This window comes from Halichoerus grypus, chromosome 1 (assembly GCF_964656455.1).
Source record: "Halichoerus grypus chromosome 1, mHalGry1.hap1.1, whole genome shotgun sequence".
Lineage (NCBI taxonomy): Eukaryota > Metazoa > Chordata > Mammalia > Carnivora > Phocidae > Halichoerus > Halichoerus grypus.
Window position 1 is genome coordinate 206,638,338 of NC_135712.1, and position 13,654 is coordinate 206,651,991.

The 13,654-nt window shown below is 51.7% G+C and overlaps 1 protein-coding gene across 2 annotated transcripts; it reads left to right on the top strand.

Moving 5' to 3' along the window:
• Positions 1–5,479: 5,479 nt before the first annotated feature.
• Positions 5,480–13,585, top strand: DDX39A (DExD-box helicase 39A). Of its 2 annotated transcripts, XM_036066528.2 has the most exons (11): positions 5,480–5,626; positions 9,343–9,554; positions 9,689–9,816; positions 10,649–10,741; positions 11,123–11,306; positions 12,022–12,140; positions 12,465–12,596; positions 12,702–12,811; positions 12,914–13,058; positions 13,202–13,349; positions 13,436–13,585. In XM_036066528.2, exons 2-11 carry the CDS (start codon positions 9,347–9,349, stop codon positions 13,450–13,452), a joined length of 1,284 nt encoding a protein of 427 aa, XP_035922421.1. In that variant the 5' UTR covers positions 5,480–5,626; positions 9,343–9,346; the 3' UTR covers positions 13,453–13,585. The 2 variants fall into 2 exon arrangements, with proteins under 2 accessions (XP_035922421.1, XP_077910597.1); XM_078054471.1 differs by lacking the exon at positions 5,480–5,626 and having other exon boundaries at positions 9,179–9,554.
• Positions 13,586–13,654: the final 69 nt, after the last annotated feature.

Here is a 13,654-nt window from a genome sequence, read left to right on the forward strand (position 1 = left end):
TCATTCACACCACTCTGGCCTCCTCACCACTCCTCAAAAAAGCCCATTACTACCTCAGGGCCTTTGTACTTGCTGTTCCTCTCTGCCTGCAGTGTTTTTCCTTCTCATCTTGGCATTCTTTCTTCACTTCATTTCCATCTTTGCTCAAATGCCTTCTGAGAGTACTCCCTGCCTGCTACCAAACTCTACCCCTCACATAGCTCCATTTCTCTTCCCTGCAAATTTTAATAGATTTTACTCTATTTTCTTCCTTGTCTGTCTCAATCAGGATGTCAGCTCTCTAAGAACAGAGATCATTGTCTTGTTCACTGCTGAGTCCCCAGCTCCTAGAACAGTGTCTAGCACATGGAAGGTGCTCGAATAAATAGCTGCTGGATGAACAAGTGGTTGAACAAACAGGACATCATGGGGTATGGCTGGAGTGTTTAGTGCTGATGAACCTGGAGTAGGGACAGTTTCCACATGCCACAGATGGCGGGGATGGAGGGGGTCCAGCACCTCCCCAGAGTTCAAACTTGACCCTGAGAATGGTGGAAGCCGCTGATGGCTTCTTAGCAGGGGAGGAACTGAATGAGGATTCTTTCTCAAAAGGCTCTTTGCAAACCAAGTCTCCCACCAGCCAGCTGGGGGCCAGAAAAAGAAATATTCATCTGATACCAGAAAGGCTAAATGTATCAACAAAGCTAAACTCACAAACTTTGGGTTGAGGGGGGATAAAAAAAAATAAATAAAAGTAGAAAAAAAAATGATACAGTTTGATACTGTTTATATCAATTACTGGAAAACAGAAAGTGACACTATGTATCAAGTTTATTAAAAAACTCCAGGAGTAGTGTGTTCCTGGTGTGCCTGGCACCCTGGATGAGGAGAGTGAGGTCATCTCCTGGCACCACTACATACCAACAGTAAGATTCTGAGGAAGTTACTCCTCTGCTCTGTGCTTCAGTTTCTTCATCTGTAAGAGGGGATGACAGAGTGGCACCTGCCCTCATAGGATTGCTGGGGAGCTTAAATGAATTAATTCTTTTTTTTTTTTTAAGATTTCATTTATTTGACAGAGAGAGACACAGCGAGAGAGGGAACACAAGCAGGGGGAGTGGCAGAGGGAGAAGCAGGCTCCCCGCGGAGCAGGGAGCCCGACGCGGGGCTCGATCCCAGGACCCCGGGATCACGACCCGAGCTGAAGGCAGACGCCCAATGACTGAGCCACCCAGGCGCCCCATGAATTATTCTTATAAAGCACAGAACAAGCGGTCAGTTCAGTATAGTTCTTTTTATTTAGGTTGTTGTTTCTGTAGTGGGGGAGTGGAGGGGAAGTGGGAAAGTGAACACAGGTGACTTCCATTTTAACTATAAGGTGTGTCTTTTAATTTTTGATTGTTAAGATTTTATTTATTTACTTAAAAGAGAGAGAGTGAGAGAGAGAGAGCATGAGCAAGGGGGAGAGGCAGAGGGAGAGGGAGAAAGAGACTCCCCGCTGAGCAGGGAGCCCAATGTAGGACTTGATCCCAGGACCGCTGGATCACGACTTGAGCTGAAGACAGATGCTTAACCAACTGAGCCACCCAGGTGCCCCTACCCATTTACTTGTTGATGGACATTTGGGTTATTTCCAGCTTGGGATTATTATGGAAAGAACTTTCCTTGTTCATATCTTTTTGTGGGCAAAAAGTGTTTCATTAACTGTTAGATCTATACCTAGGAGGATTGCTTAGCCATGATGTCATGATATTTAGCCCAAAAGATCTCATCTGGAGTGATTTTGCCCCCTCCACCAGGGGGGACATTAGCAATGTCCGGAGACATTTTTAGTTGTCACCCCTACTGGCATCTACTGGGGGGAGGCCAGGGATGCTGCTCAACATCCTACAATGCACAGGACAGCCCCACCGCAAAGAATGTGCCAGGCCAAGTGTCAGTAGTGCCAAGATTGAGAAACCCTGGTTATTACAAACTGCCAAATCATTTTCCAAAGTATTTTCCCCATTCTACATGCTTGCTAGCAGCGGATGAGAATTCTTGGTCAAGCCGTTGGTTGTGTCACTTTTTTTCTTTTTAGCCATTTGAGTGGGTGTTCTCTTTCTTTCTTTCTTTCTTTCTTTCTTTCTTTCTTTCTTTCTTTCGAGTGGGTACGCTTTAAGATAGTTTATATCTTAAAATAATTCTGAAGTGAATCAAGCCAATATGACAAAGTTAGTTAACATTTGTTTATCTTGAGTGGTTGGATGTACTTTAGGAGGCTCTGATCATCTCCGGGTTTAAAATTGGTGTTTTGTTTCTGAATAGTAGAAGCTCCCCCTGGCTGCATGGATGGGGGTGTGCTGGGGTGTTTTCCTGTTTCCCCAGAATTTTGTTAACCTTAAACCATCAGTTATTTTACCAGCAAATCGGTTTATTTGGCAATAGTAGAGAATTTTAACTTGTGACAAGCAAGCTATGGCAAAACCATAGGCAAGTCCAGAGTACAAGATGGAAGAATGCACTTTCACAGTGGAAAGAGGGAGTTGGGAGGGGATATTATAAACAAAATTCCATTGGAATAAATTGGGAGTTCAAAGTGTAGGGGCTTTTTTTTTTTTTTGATGGGGGAGGGGCAGAGGGAGAGAGAATTTTAAGCGGGCTCCATGCCCAGCGCAGAGCCTGACACAGGGCTCACGGCCCTGAGATCATGACCTGAGCCAAAATCAAGAGTCTGAGGCTTAACCGATTGAGCCACACAGGCACCTCTTTCTTTCTTTCTTTCTTTTTCTTTCTTTCTCCCTCCTTTCTTTTTATTTCTTTCTTTTTTTTTCTTTTTTAAGACTTTTTTTTTTTTTTTTTTTAGTAATCTCTGTACCCAATGCGGGTCTCAAACTCACAACCCCTGAGATGGAGTGTTTCCATGCTCCACCCACTGAGCCAGCCAGGTGCCCCTCAAAGTGTAGTGGCTTTTCATTGGCTGAGTCGTGACTGTCTCTCATTGGCTGAGTCGTGACTGTCTCTCATTGGCTGGGCTGTTGCTGGCTCAGGAGAAAAATCTTTCCTCCTCCTGCTAGGGCAGTAAAAGTATAGGCTTCCAGGTGAGAATGTAAAGGGCTGACAAGGAGTGGTATTGTGAGAGAGCTCCCTCTTCTGGCCTCCCAACTTTATTTTAGTGAGCTTTCCCTTTATTAATTTTCACACTTGTCAACAGGACTCAACTGGCTTTGGCTGTCTCCTCCGTAACTCACCTCAGATGATTTAATTATTCCAAGCTTGCCTCTCCTCTGCTTTCCTGGGGCACCTCCTCTTTCCCCAGGGACAGGTTTTCTCTGGGCTTCCAAGTTACCTGGCTTTGGCTTCTATCTCCACCTTTGTAGGATGTAGCCAAGTCTAATGGAGGGAGATGGCTTGGGCTTGGATCCCTGCCATCTGTGTGACCACGGGGCTGGAACTAACCCTCTCTGGACCTCAGGTCACCCGCCTGACAATGGATATGCTAATATATGCACTAATCTGCTCCAGGTGGGGGATTCAGTCAGTTGATAGCTTAGCTTTCTCAGAACAAGACTGAGCACCAGGGTGGGAACTAGGTGAGGAAAGTGAGGCATTCGCTTCAGGTACAACATTTAAGGGGGTGCCAAAAATCAAGACACACAGTGCTTTAATGCAATAATTTTTGAAATCAAAATCAATGCAAAAAGTCCAGATAAAGACAGGATCAGTAATCCTGATCTTTCCCTTTTGCCTCGGGCACTAATACGGCTTTACTCCATGCAGCACTGTTACTGATCCTGTTTTTACTTAACATTTTGGTATTTTGTTCATCATAGATTTTAAAAGTTAATTTTGATTTTAAAATAGTGTATTAAAATTATTTATTTGGATGACAGTTTTTGGTGCCCCCTTAAATTTTGCATGCCTCACCCTCATCCTGGCCCTGCTGGGCACACTGGAGGTGCTAAGCATTATGGTATAATTATTACCTACAATATCTACCCTTTATTATTTAAAGCTTCCCTCTCAATTGACTGCTTTCTCTTCATTGGGCTTTTTGACTGAAGTTGTACCTCTGGTGGTATCAGCTCTGAATTTGTTGTCTAGAACATGGACCCCAAGATAGCCTACACTAAATGAAATTGAAAGGCTAGAATTTCCCTGGAAAACTGTGGAGGAAGGTTTAACTGTGTCAGGGGCTTAGGGAGATTGGAATGCTGTGGCAGGATTATCATGTTTGACCAGCTTATCTCTCCTCCCTTTCCCCCCACCATCCCAAATCCCCAAATCAAAACACAGCTGAGAAAGACGGATGACACCAGGTATACGCAAGGAGTGGGAGTAACTGGGACTTTCACAGGGTGCCTAGTGGGAGTGTAAAGCAGATCAGCTTAGGAAAACTGTCACGATCTACTATAATTGAACACACAAATGACCTACAGCCTACCATTCCATTCCTTGGCATTTGCCCTAGAGAAGTGAACTTAGGTTCATGAAAATACTTCTACAAGCTTCATTGATAGTGGCCAAACACTTGGAACAACCAAATGTCCATTAATGGGTGAATGGAGAAACTACATTGGCTATATTGTGGCTATACCGTGGACTACTACTCAGCAAAGAAAAAGAACTACTGATACATGCAGCACGCGGACAAATCTCAAAAACAGTTTGTTGAGCCAAAGAAGCCAGATACAAAAGGCAATCTATTGCATGATTCTGTTTTTATGAAATTCAAGATCAGAACTAATCCATAATTACAGAAATCCACATAGTGTTTTGCCTGGTGAGGCGGAAGAGGTGCGGTTCACCTGAGAGGGGCACAACAGAACTTTCTGGGGTCATGGAAATGTTCTGCATCTTCACTGGGCAACTGTCACTTGGCTGCCAATTTTCCAAAAATCAGTGGACCTTTTTTTTTACTATAAACTTTACCTCAGTAAAGTACCGGGGGGGTGGGCAGGTAAGGTTGGAAAAATGTAATAGAAGGAAAAAGTAAAATTAAAAAAAAAAGTTTCATGACTAAAACATCCTGGTTTGGGTTTTGTGGCCCGAACCTGCATGGCCACCAGCACGGAGTCTGCCCCAGGACAAGACTCTCAGCAAATGGGAACCGTCAACGGCGGGTGCAAACTGTCCTCTTCACGCAGGAGTCATTCCGACCTCCCAATCCTTTTCAGGACTCTTTCAGAGCCTCCACCCTGGAGAACCAAGTGGCCGCGGGCTAACGCCCACTTCAAAGGCCCTGAATTCCATGCCAGACGTAGAAGCCACGTAACATAAAGGCGAGACACTCGCCAAAGGCAAATCATCCCCGGCTTCGGCGGCCAGTACTAAATATGGCGACGCCCACCGAAGGCAAACCGCCAATCACGTGACAGCGCACGGGCCCACGTCGGCCTTAGCCCAGGGCGCCTACTTTTAGATTGACCAATGAACCTGAGGCATGAGGCACGCCCTGTTTCCTCTCTTCACCAATAGCCTCCAGACGCCTCTTGCAGGATCCAATCATCGCTTCCGCCTCTCTTGAATGAAAAGCCAGCAGTCCAGTGAGCAGAGCCGCAGGCCGACGTAGGAGGCAGGAAGCGCTGCAGCTCGTGTTGAGGCGCGCGACCGGTAACCCCAGTCGGACGGCGCTCCTCGCAGCACGCGGAGGCGAACGGGGAACCAGGTGAGCGATGGGCCCGGGGCGCGGGGCCGCGGTGCGGAGACTTCGGACCTGCGGGCGAGCGAGCGGGCGAGGGGAGACGCCGGAGGTTAAGGGGAGGAGGAAGAAGAGGGGGCGCGAGACAAGGGGGGGCGGGGCGGTTGGGGCGTCCGCCGCGCGCGGCAGTGGCCGTTGAACGCCACAGCGCATGCGCAAAGGGGGGCGGTGGCTGTTGGCGCGCGGGGAGCATGCCCGCTTCCGGGAGTAGGCTGTCATGGCGGCCCACAGGTCGAACCCGACTTGGGGCGAAAGCCTGTCTGTCCGAGGAGACCGCCTAGGCCGTTTAGGGGAGGGACTCGGGGGGGTGGGGCGGCGCCAGGGTCTGGGGTTGCGGTGGGAGTAACCCGAGCTTGTAGACGCGACAGGCTTCTTCAGGTCCCAGGGACTTGCCCTCCCCCACTCTGTTATATTCTTGCTCTGCGTTTAAGGGATTCGGGGTTCCAGAGATTTAGAGCAAAAAAGATGTCTCAAGAGGCAAACTCCGAGGTGGAAGTCTTCCCTGGGGGCACTTTGAGAGTGAGTGGGTACCCGTGGGCGTGTCTGAATTGTCACTTTTCCGGTGTCAGCTTTCAAGTTCATCTGCTCCTGGGGCCTCAGCCGTCGCAGCCACCCCCGCTGGGTGGGACAAACCCCAGCAGTCCTTGCCCCCTCTAATTTGTTTTGAGCTTTAGATTTTGTGCCTCAAACTCAGGCTGTCCCTGAATCTGTCTCCCCATAAGAACAAAACGATTTCTTTTGACCTGTATCTTTTAAATGCATCATCTCCTCTTGGTCGCTCAGGTTTGAAGGTCAGAGCAGGTGACTCTAGCTCTTCTCTGCCCAGAGATTACCCAGGAGATAGCCCTGCCCTGTTGAATGTTCCACCTTATTCTTCCCTCATAACGCCCCCACCCTGGTTAATCCTCTCTTGGTGACTAGTTTTCCCTGTTGCTGGTCTCATTCCCTACTCATCTTCTACTCTGGAGTAAATTGCTCTGGGACAATTGAGTCACTCAACTCAAAAATTTAATCATCGATTCCTTATTGCTTAACAAAGTATGGATGTCCTCGACTTAAACAGCTTTCCCAGCTTTGTCCTCTGCCTCTACTTCTACCAGCCAGTCTTGCTCTCCATTCCTCACAAGGGCCTGGCTGCATGGGAAGTAACCCCTTCCTGTTCCGAATACTTTTTTTTCAAGAATCAGATAAGGGTATATGCTTGCTCTAGCCCCTAAACTCTGCCTTGAGGCCTCAATTCTGATTCTATTTATTCAGCCATTGCTGTTGAGTGCTTATCTGTTTTAGGCTCTGGGCTGGGCAAAAGGGCTGACAGGCATGACCTAAAAAAAGGGTGCTTTTTTAGTTGTGGCCTGCAAGAAATGCCCTTCCGGAGCAAGAGTCCTGAAGAAAGCAGAGGGATTCGTGACCGTTGTGGGCAGCAGGAACAGCAAGTGCAGAGGTGCTGAGGCAGGTTTGAGGCACAGCAGCAAGGCCAGTGAGTAAGGGTGATGGAGGAGATGAGGTTTGAGCGTAGAGGGGGGGTCAGTTCGTGTAGGGTCTGGTAGGTCATGGTGAGGACTCTTTTCAGTTTTATTCAGAGCACAGTGGGAGCCTGTGGAGGGTTTTGAGCAGAGGGGTGACATTCTCTGACGTAGCTTTAATGGGCTCCTTCTGGCTGTTGTGGGGAGAGAAGATGGAGGGGGATGGAAAACAGGGAGACCAGTGAGGAGACTATTAGCATAATCCAAGCAAGAGGTGATGGTGCCCAAATATCCATCAACTGACAGTGGATCAACTGGTATAGCCATGCAAGGGAATGTTCAGCTATGACAAGGAATGAGGTACTGATGCATACCACAAAGTGGATCAGTGTCAAAACATGCCAAGTGAAAGAAGCTGGATGAATGGTGACATGTTGTATGATTCCATTTATGAGATGTCTGAAACAACAAATTCATGGAAAAGAAAGTAGGTTAGCGGTAGCCAAGGGGGTTGGGATGGGGAGGATAATAGGTGAAAGGTATGGTCTTTTTGAAGACCAAGTGAAATGTGTAATGCATTCCAACTGTAGTGATCGTTGCACATATTTCTGACTGTACTAAGAATACTAAAAACCAGTGAGTTGTACATTTTAAGTGGTGAATGGTATAGCATGTAAATATCTCAGTAAAGCTGTTCTAATTTTAAAAAAGAACGGTGAAGGGGCACCTGGCTGGCTCAGTCAGAAGAGCATGCGACTCTTGATCTTGGGGTCCAGAGTTTGAGCCCCACGTTGGGTGTAGAGATTATTTAAGTAAATATATAAAAAGAAAGAAAGGTGAAGGTAGCTTGGGACCAGTGAGGTAGCAGGGGCAAGAAGTGGCCTAATTGTCCTATTGGGACCTGTTGGCTGACTGGACAGGGGGAGAGAAAGAGCCATTGAGAGAATGGAATTGCCTTTTTTCAGAAGCAGGTCTGCAGGAAGAAACAGAGGGTTTGCTCTGGGTATTTTGCGTTCAGGTTCCAAGGGGAGATGTGGACGAGGAAGCTGGGTAACAGAGGCTGTTGTTGAGGGGAGCTGTCACCGCATAGAGACAGAAGTTTGGGAGGTCTCCCACACAGAGGTGGTTAAAGCCCTGGGGCTGGATGAAGTCATGGAGAGAATGAGAGAGGGAGGGCCATAAAGTGGGCCCAGGACCCTCCACATTCAGCTCAGGAAGAAGAGTGACTGCTTCAGCTCTTCCTCCCTCTAGACTTGGAGGCTGGGGTGGGGTTGGGAGGACAAAAAATCATATTCTCACTTTTGGGTCTCTTGTAGCTTGCACCCAGTAGGTGCTGTATTGGATTAAATAAAGCCAGGAGGTGAGCAAGCTTTGTATTAATTCTGTTTACCATCTCAGCTCTATTTTTATTGGCCTGGGCCCAGTGGGAGGCCTGTTCATGAGAGTACTTAATTATTCCCCTGTGCAGACCACAAATAGCGGGAGGAGCTGGGGCAGGGCAGACTATGCTCTCTCACAGACTCAGGTCTCTCCAGCATTCTGGCAGCCACATCTTCTGGTCTCAGGGGTCCTACCCCATGCAGGCCTGGTGGACTCCTTGGGCAGTGGTGGGGAGCGAGCTCCTTTAGGTTAGGTGGGCTGAGGTGGCTCATTAGAGTTTTCCTGGTGGTGTCAATGTGCTGCAAAAGCTTGGGGGTAGGGGCTTGATGAGTCTGAGCAGCCAGGCAAGGCTGGGAGTGGTTTGAAAGGGGTAGTGTAGAATGAGGTGTGCAAGGGCCAACGAGGAGGGATGTGAGAACCATAGGGAAGTGTGGGGATTTCACTCAGAGCAGAGGGAGGCCCTGGAGGTGGAGGGGTGTGTGCATGTGTGGGCATGGGGGACAGGAGCCCAGAGAAAGATGAGGTGGCTTACAGCAGGGCAGGGTGTGACCACGACAGGCTAGGCTAGGAGGTGCTTCCCAGGTGGAGCTGGTGGGACTTTCTGCAGGAGTGTGTGGGGTGGGGGGAGGGTATGAGGGAAAGGGGTCAGAGAGTGATGGCCATCAGCTTCATCATCTGGGTCCTTTCTGTGCCGGCTTGTAAGACGGCTCCAGTGCCTTGCTCCTCTTGGACCTGTGACAACAGACCGCAGCTGCTGGGCAGCCTTCTCCCTCAGTGACCCTCGATGGGTGGGTTTTTTTCATTCGCTTCCTTCAGCTCTTCTCCTTCCTCTGTTCTCAGCACCATGGCAGAACAGGATGTGGAAAATGAGCTTCTGGATTATGAGGAAGATGAAGAGCCCCAGGCTCCTCCAGAGAGCACTCCTGCTCCCCCCAAGAAAGACGTCAAGGGTTCCTATGTTTCCATCCACAGCTCTGGCTTCAGGGACTTTCTGCTAAAGCCAGAGCTCCTGAGGGCCATAGTGGACTGTGGCTTTGAGCATCCATCTGAGGGTATGCCTCCCTGGTTCTCCCTGCCAAGAGCCTCCTCTGCGCGCCCTCACTGTGGTCTCCTCAGCCACCTGGCGAGGAGCCTGCACCCAGGGAGCATCCGGTTTCTGGTCGCTCATGCGTGCTCTCTCCCTCAGTCCAGCACGAGTGTATTCCCCAAGCCATCCTGGGCATGGACGTCCTGTGCCAGGCCAAGTCTGGGATGGGCAAGACGGCAGTCTTCGTGCTGGCCACCCTGCAGCAGATCGAGCCAGTAAACGGACAGGTGGGTGGGCGCCGTCCCTGTTGGGCCCGAGCTGCCTGAGGCGCCAGTGTCTGCCGCTCCCCGTGTTAAACGTTTCCGATCCTGTGTGCTCTTTGTGGGCTTTTGAGATTAAGTACCGTACTTAGTTGTGACAGAATCCCCCCAGAAATGACCACCTGAGAGGGAAAACTGAAAAGGGCCCATGATTTTCCTTGCCAGAGGTACAGCTGTTAATTTGTCATGTGCTTTTCTAGATTGTACAAGTTTATTCAGGTGAGATTATACTGAATAAAGATTTGTTACTACCGTTGCTGCTGACAGTTACTTCCTCACACATGAATTTTGTTGGAGAATCGAGGTGCCTTCCTGTGTTGTGCTTTTGTCATACTGGGGCACACATCCGTGGGCTGCGTGTGGGTGCACGAGCCCTGGTTTCCTTAGGGTCGACTGAAGGAGAGGGAGAGTCACGGGGAGGCTGTGTGGTCGCAGCACTTGGCATCGTGGGCATGAAGGCGGGAGCAGCCTCCTTCTTCGGTGGTCATGGGCCAGCCAGAGAGCAGACTCTCAGGAATCTGTTAGCATGGGTTACCTCACCAGCTAGGTCTCCCTGTGGATCCCGGCAGCGGGAGACAGTCCTCATTAGCTGAAGGGACACAGGGAGTGAATGGCAGGTGAAGGGTGGGGAGAAGGTGGAGCATCTGGACCGGACCTTCCAGTGGCAGGAGGTGTGGGGAGCAGTCTGGCAGGCACCCTTGAGGGACATGGGCCCCCATGGGAGAGCACTGGTGTGGGCTGGGGCTGGGGCAGGACTTAGGACACTGACTTGAGTGTTTCTCTTCCACCTGCCCTGCAGGTGACAGTCCTGGTCATGTGCCATACGCGGGAGCTCGCCTTCCAGATCAGCAAAGAGTACGAACGCTTCTCCAAGTACATGCCCAGTGTCAAGGTAAGTCTCCTCAGGCCAGGCTGGGCGTGCTGCATGGTCTTCTGCAGCCTCGCTGTCCCAGCTCTCGCCCAGCCAGTGTTTACCAAGCTTGGCTGCAGAGGCTGCCTTTGAGGTTTGCGGTGGTTTATGTTCCTTAAAAGTCTGATGAATTATGCATGGCCCCCAGAGGCCTGTGCTGGTCCCAGCCATGGGGCTGCTTTCCACTGGAGTCATGGCCAGGCTCTCAGGCTCTAGGCCGGGGCGGGGGGGCCGGGGGAGGAGGTTAGGGGGCCGCTGGAGCAGAAGCTGGTAGGGCTACAGGCTGGGTGGCCATCAGCTTGGAGTGGGTGTGAGCCTTCAGTGTTTAGACAGGCAAAAGCAACTTTCTCTCCACCCACGTAGGTGTCCGTGTTCTTTGGGGGCCTTTCCATCAAGAAGGATGAAGAGGTATTGAAGAAGAACTGTCCCCATGTCGTAGTGGGGACACCAGGCCGGATCCTGGCACTAGTGCGGAACAGGAGCCTGAACCTGAAGAACGTGAAGCACTTCGTGCTGGACGAGTGTGACAAGATGCTGGAGCAGCTGGGTGAGTGTCCTCTTTGGGTATGGGAGCTGCCGGAGGCCCACCCAGCCGCACCCTCCCCACCCTCACAGCCCTCCTAGCCCCCCAGACTGCAGAGCCAGGTGGGCCCTGACAGGATAGGCCAAAGGTTGCCTCAGAGAGGGGTCAGGTGGGTAGCTGGCACACAGGTTTTCTATACATGATTTTAGGGAAAGTTCTAGCATTGGCAGAGTGACCTGCTGCTTCTGAGCCCAAGCTGAGTGGGGCCATAGGGCCCAAACGAGCCGTGTCCGGGCCTGTGTACGTATTAGCCCTTGGAATGGGGTGGCCTCGCCGCCTACTGAGTTAGTTCTAGCCCCCTGCCTGCCCTCAGTGAGCCCTGCCAGGGCCGGTGGGAGATGGGGCTTGTGTCCTGGGAGGCGGCTGCAGCTCTCACCCCAGCGGCTGTCTCTGCCTCAGGCTCCCCTCCCTGAAGCGTGGCTCGAGGCGCGCTGGCACGGCTGCTCCGCTCTGGCAGCGTGTAAGTGGATGGCAGCTCCTCTCGCGCCTGTGCTCGCCCCGAGTCCAGCCCCTCAGGCACCTGGGACTCACCCCTCCCTCCACTCCTCGGCTCACACCGCCCTCGTCAAGGCGCTAACGGCTCCCTGGCACAGGTTGGGAGGAGCTGGGGCTGGTCTCGGGTGGGGGTCGTGGTCTGCCAGGCACTCATGCGCACCTGTTTGTTGTCCTCCCCACCCAGACATGCGGCGGGATGTGCAGGAGATCTTCCGTCTGACACCCCACGAGAAGCAGTGCATGATGTTCAGCGCCACCCTGAGCAAGGAGATCAGGCCTGTCTGCAGGAAGTTCATGCAAGACGTGAGTGGGCTGGGACTGACAGCTTTGGCCCTGCTGGGTTCTAGGGCCTGAGCTATTGCTGCTCCAGGACACCCACCCTTCCCTCACTGCACGAGAATGCTGGGAGGCCCAGGGGCCTGCTTTCCCCCCTGTGTCTTGTCAGACTGGGAGCTGAGCTTGGTCTATACCTGAGTCAGACCAGGGCTTAGGTCAGCTGTTGGGAGAGAGGCGTTTACTGGGAGACAGCCCGCCCTCCGGGAAGCATCACAGCATGGAGTCCTTCGCTAGGACGTTCTGGGCAGGCAGATGCCCGGAAGTAAGCCCTGCCTGCCCCTTCCTGCACAGCCCATGGAGGTGTTTGTAGACGATGAAACCAAGCTCACACTGCATGGATTGCAACAGTATTACGTCAAGCTCAAGGACAGTGAGAAGAACCGCAAACTCTTTGATCTCTTGGACGTGTTGGAGTTTAACCAGGTGACACTGTGTGGCCCTTCCTGGGGTTCTGGGTCTTTGTGAGGATGGTGCGGGGGAGGGGGCGCTCTGACTCTGACTGCTGCTTCCTGCCTCCCTCCCTCGCAGGTGGTGATCTTCGTGAAGTCAGTGCAGCGCTGCATGGCCCTGGCCCAGCTCCTCGTGGAGCAGAACTTCCCGGCCATTGCTATCCACAGGGGCATGGCCCAGGAGGAGCGGTGAGTGCGTGCCGCCCTCAGAGGCCCAGGCAGGCACCGCGTGGGGAGTGCCGCTCAGGAACCCTGTGTCTGATGGCCGCCTCTTGTTCCTCCTGCATCCAGTCTGTCACGCTATCAGCAGTTTAAAGACTTCCAGCGGCGAATCCTGGTGGCCACCAATCTGTTTGGCCGAGGGATGGACATTGAGCGAGTCAACATCGTCTTCAACTATGACATGCCCGAGGACTCGGACACCTACCTCCACCGAGTGAGTGGTTCCACAGACGTGTCACTTCCCTGACGTCCCTCTCCCGGGGGGGGGGGGGGGTGAGTGGGGATGTGGCCCTGCTTGTCATCGGATCCCCAGGCTATGTCTCTGTGGCCTGACCCCCTGCTTCTGTTACCCTGCAGGTGGCCCGTGCAGGTCGCTTTGGGACCAAAGGTCTGGCTATCACTTTTGTATCTGACGAGAATGATGCCAAAATCCTTAATGACGTTCAGGACAGGTTTGAAGTGAACGTGGCAGAACTTCCTGAAGAAATCGACATCTCCACATACAGTAAGTGTCGGGCGGGCCGAGGGCCTGGGCCCAGACAGGATCCCCTGTTCCCCATCTCACTGGCCTCCCCTCTGTGTGTCTTACAGTTGAGCAGAGCCGGTAACCACGCTCCTGATGGCCAGAGCTGCCCTGTGTCCTGAGTGCTGCTTCCAGGCCTCTTTCTAGGCATCAGCGGGCCTTCCTTTTTACTGTTCAAAAGCTGTAGATTTGTGTATGAGTAAAGTTTTATTACGGAATCCTGGCTCCCGCCCTGTCTGTCAGTTCTCAGCATTTCACGGAGGTAGCAGGCCTGGCCAGTGAGCTCC

Excerpts from the sequence above, each read along its gene's own strand:
- DDX39A (XM_078054471.1), top strand. The coding sequence starts at position 9,287 with ATGGGTGGGTTTTTTTCATTCGCTTCCTTCAGCTCTTCTCCTTCCTCT. Across the intron at positions 9,555-9,688 it reads CTTTGAGCATCCATCTGAGG|TCCAGCACGAGTGTATTCCC; the intron begins GTATGCCTCCCT and ends TCTCTCCCTCAG. Across the intron at positions 12,812-12,913 it reads GGCATGGCCCAGGAGGAGCG|TCTGTCACGCTATCAGCAGT; the intron begins GTGAGTGCGTGC and ends TCCTGCATCCAG.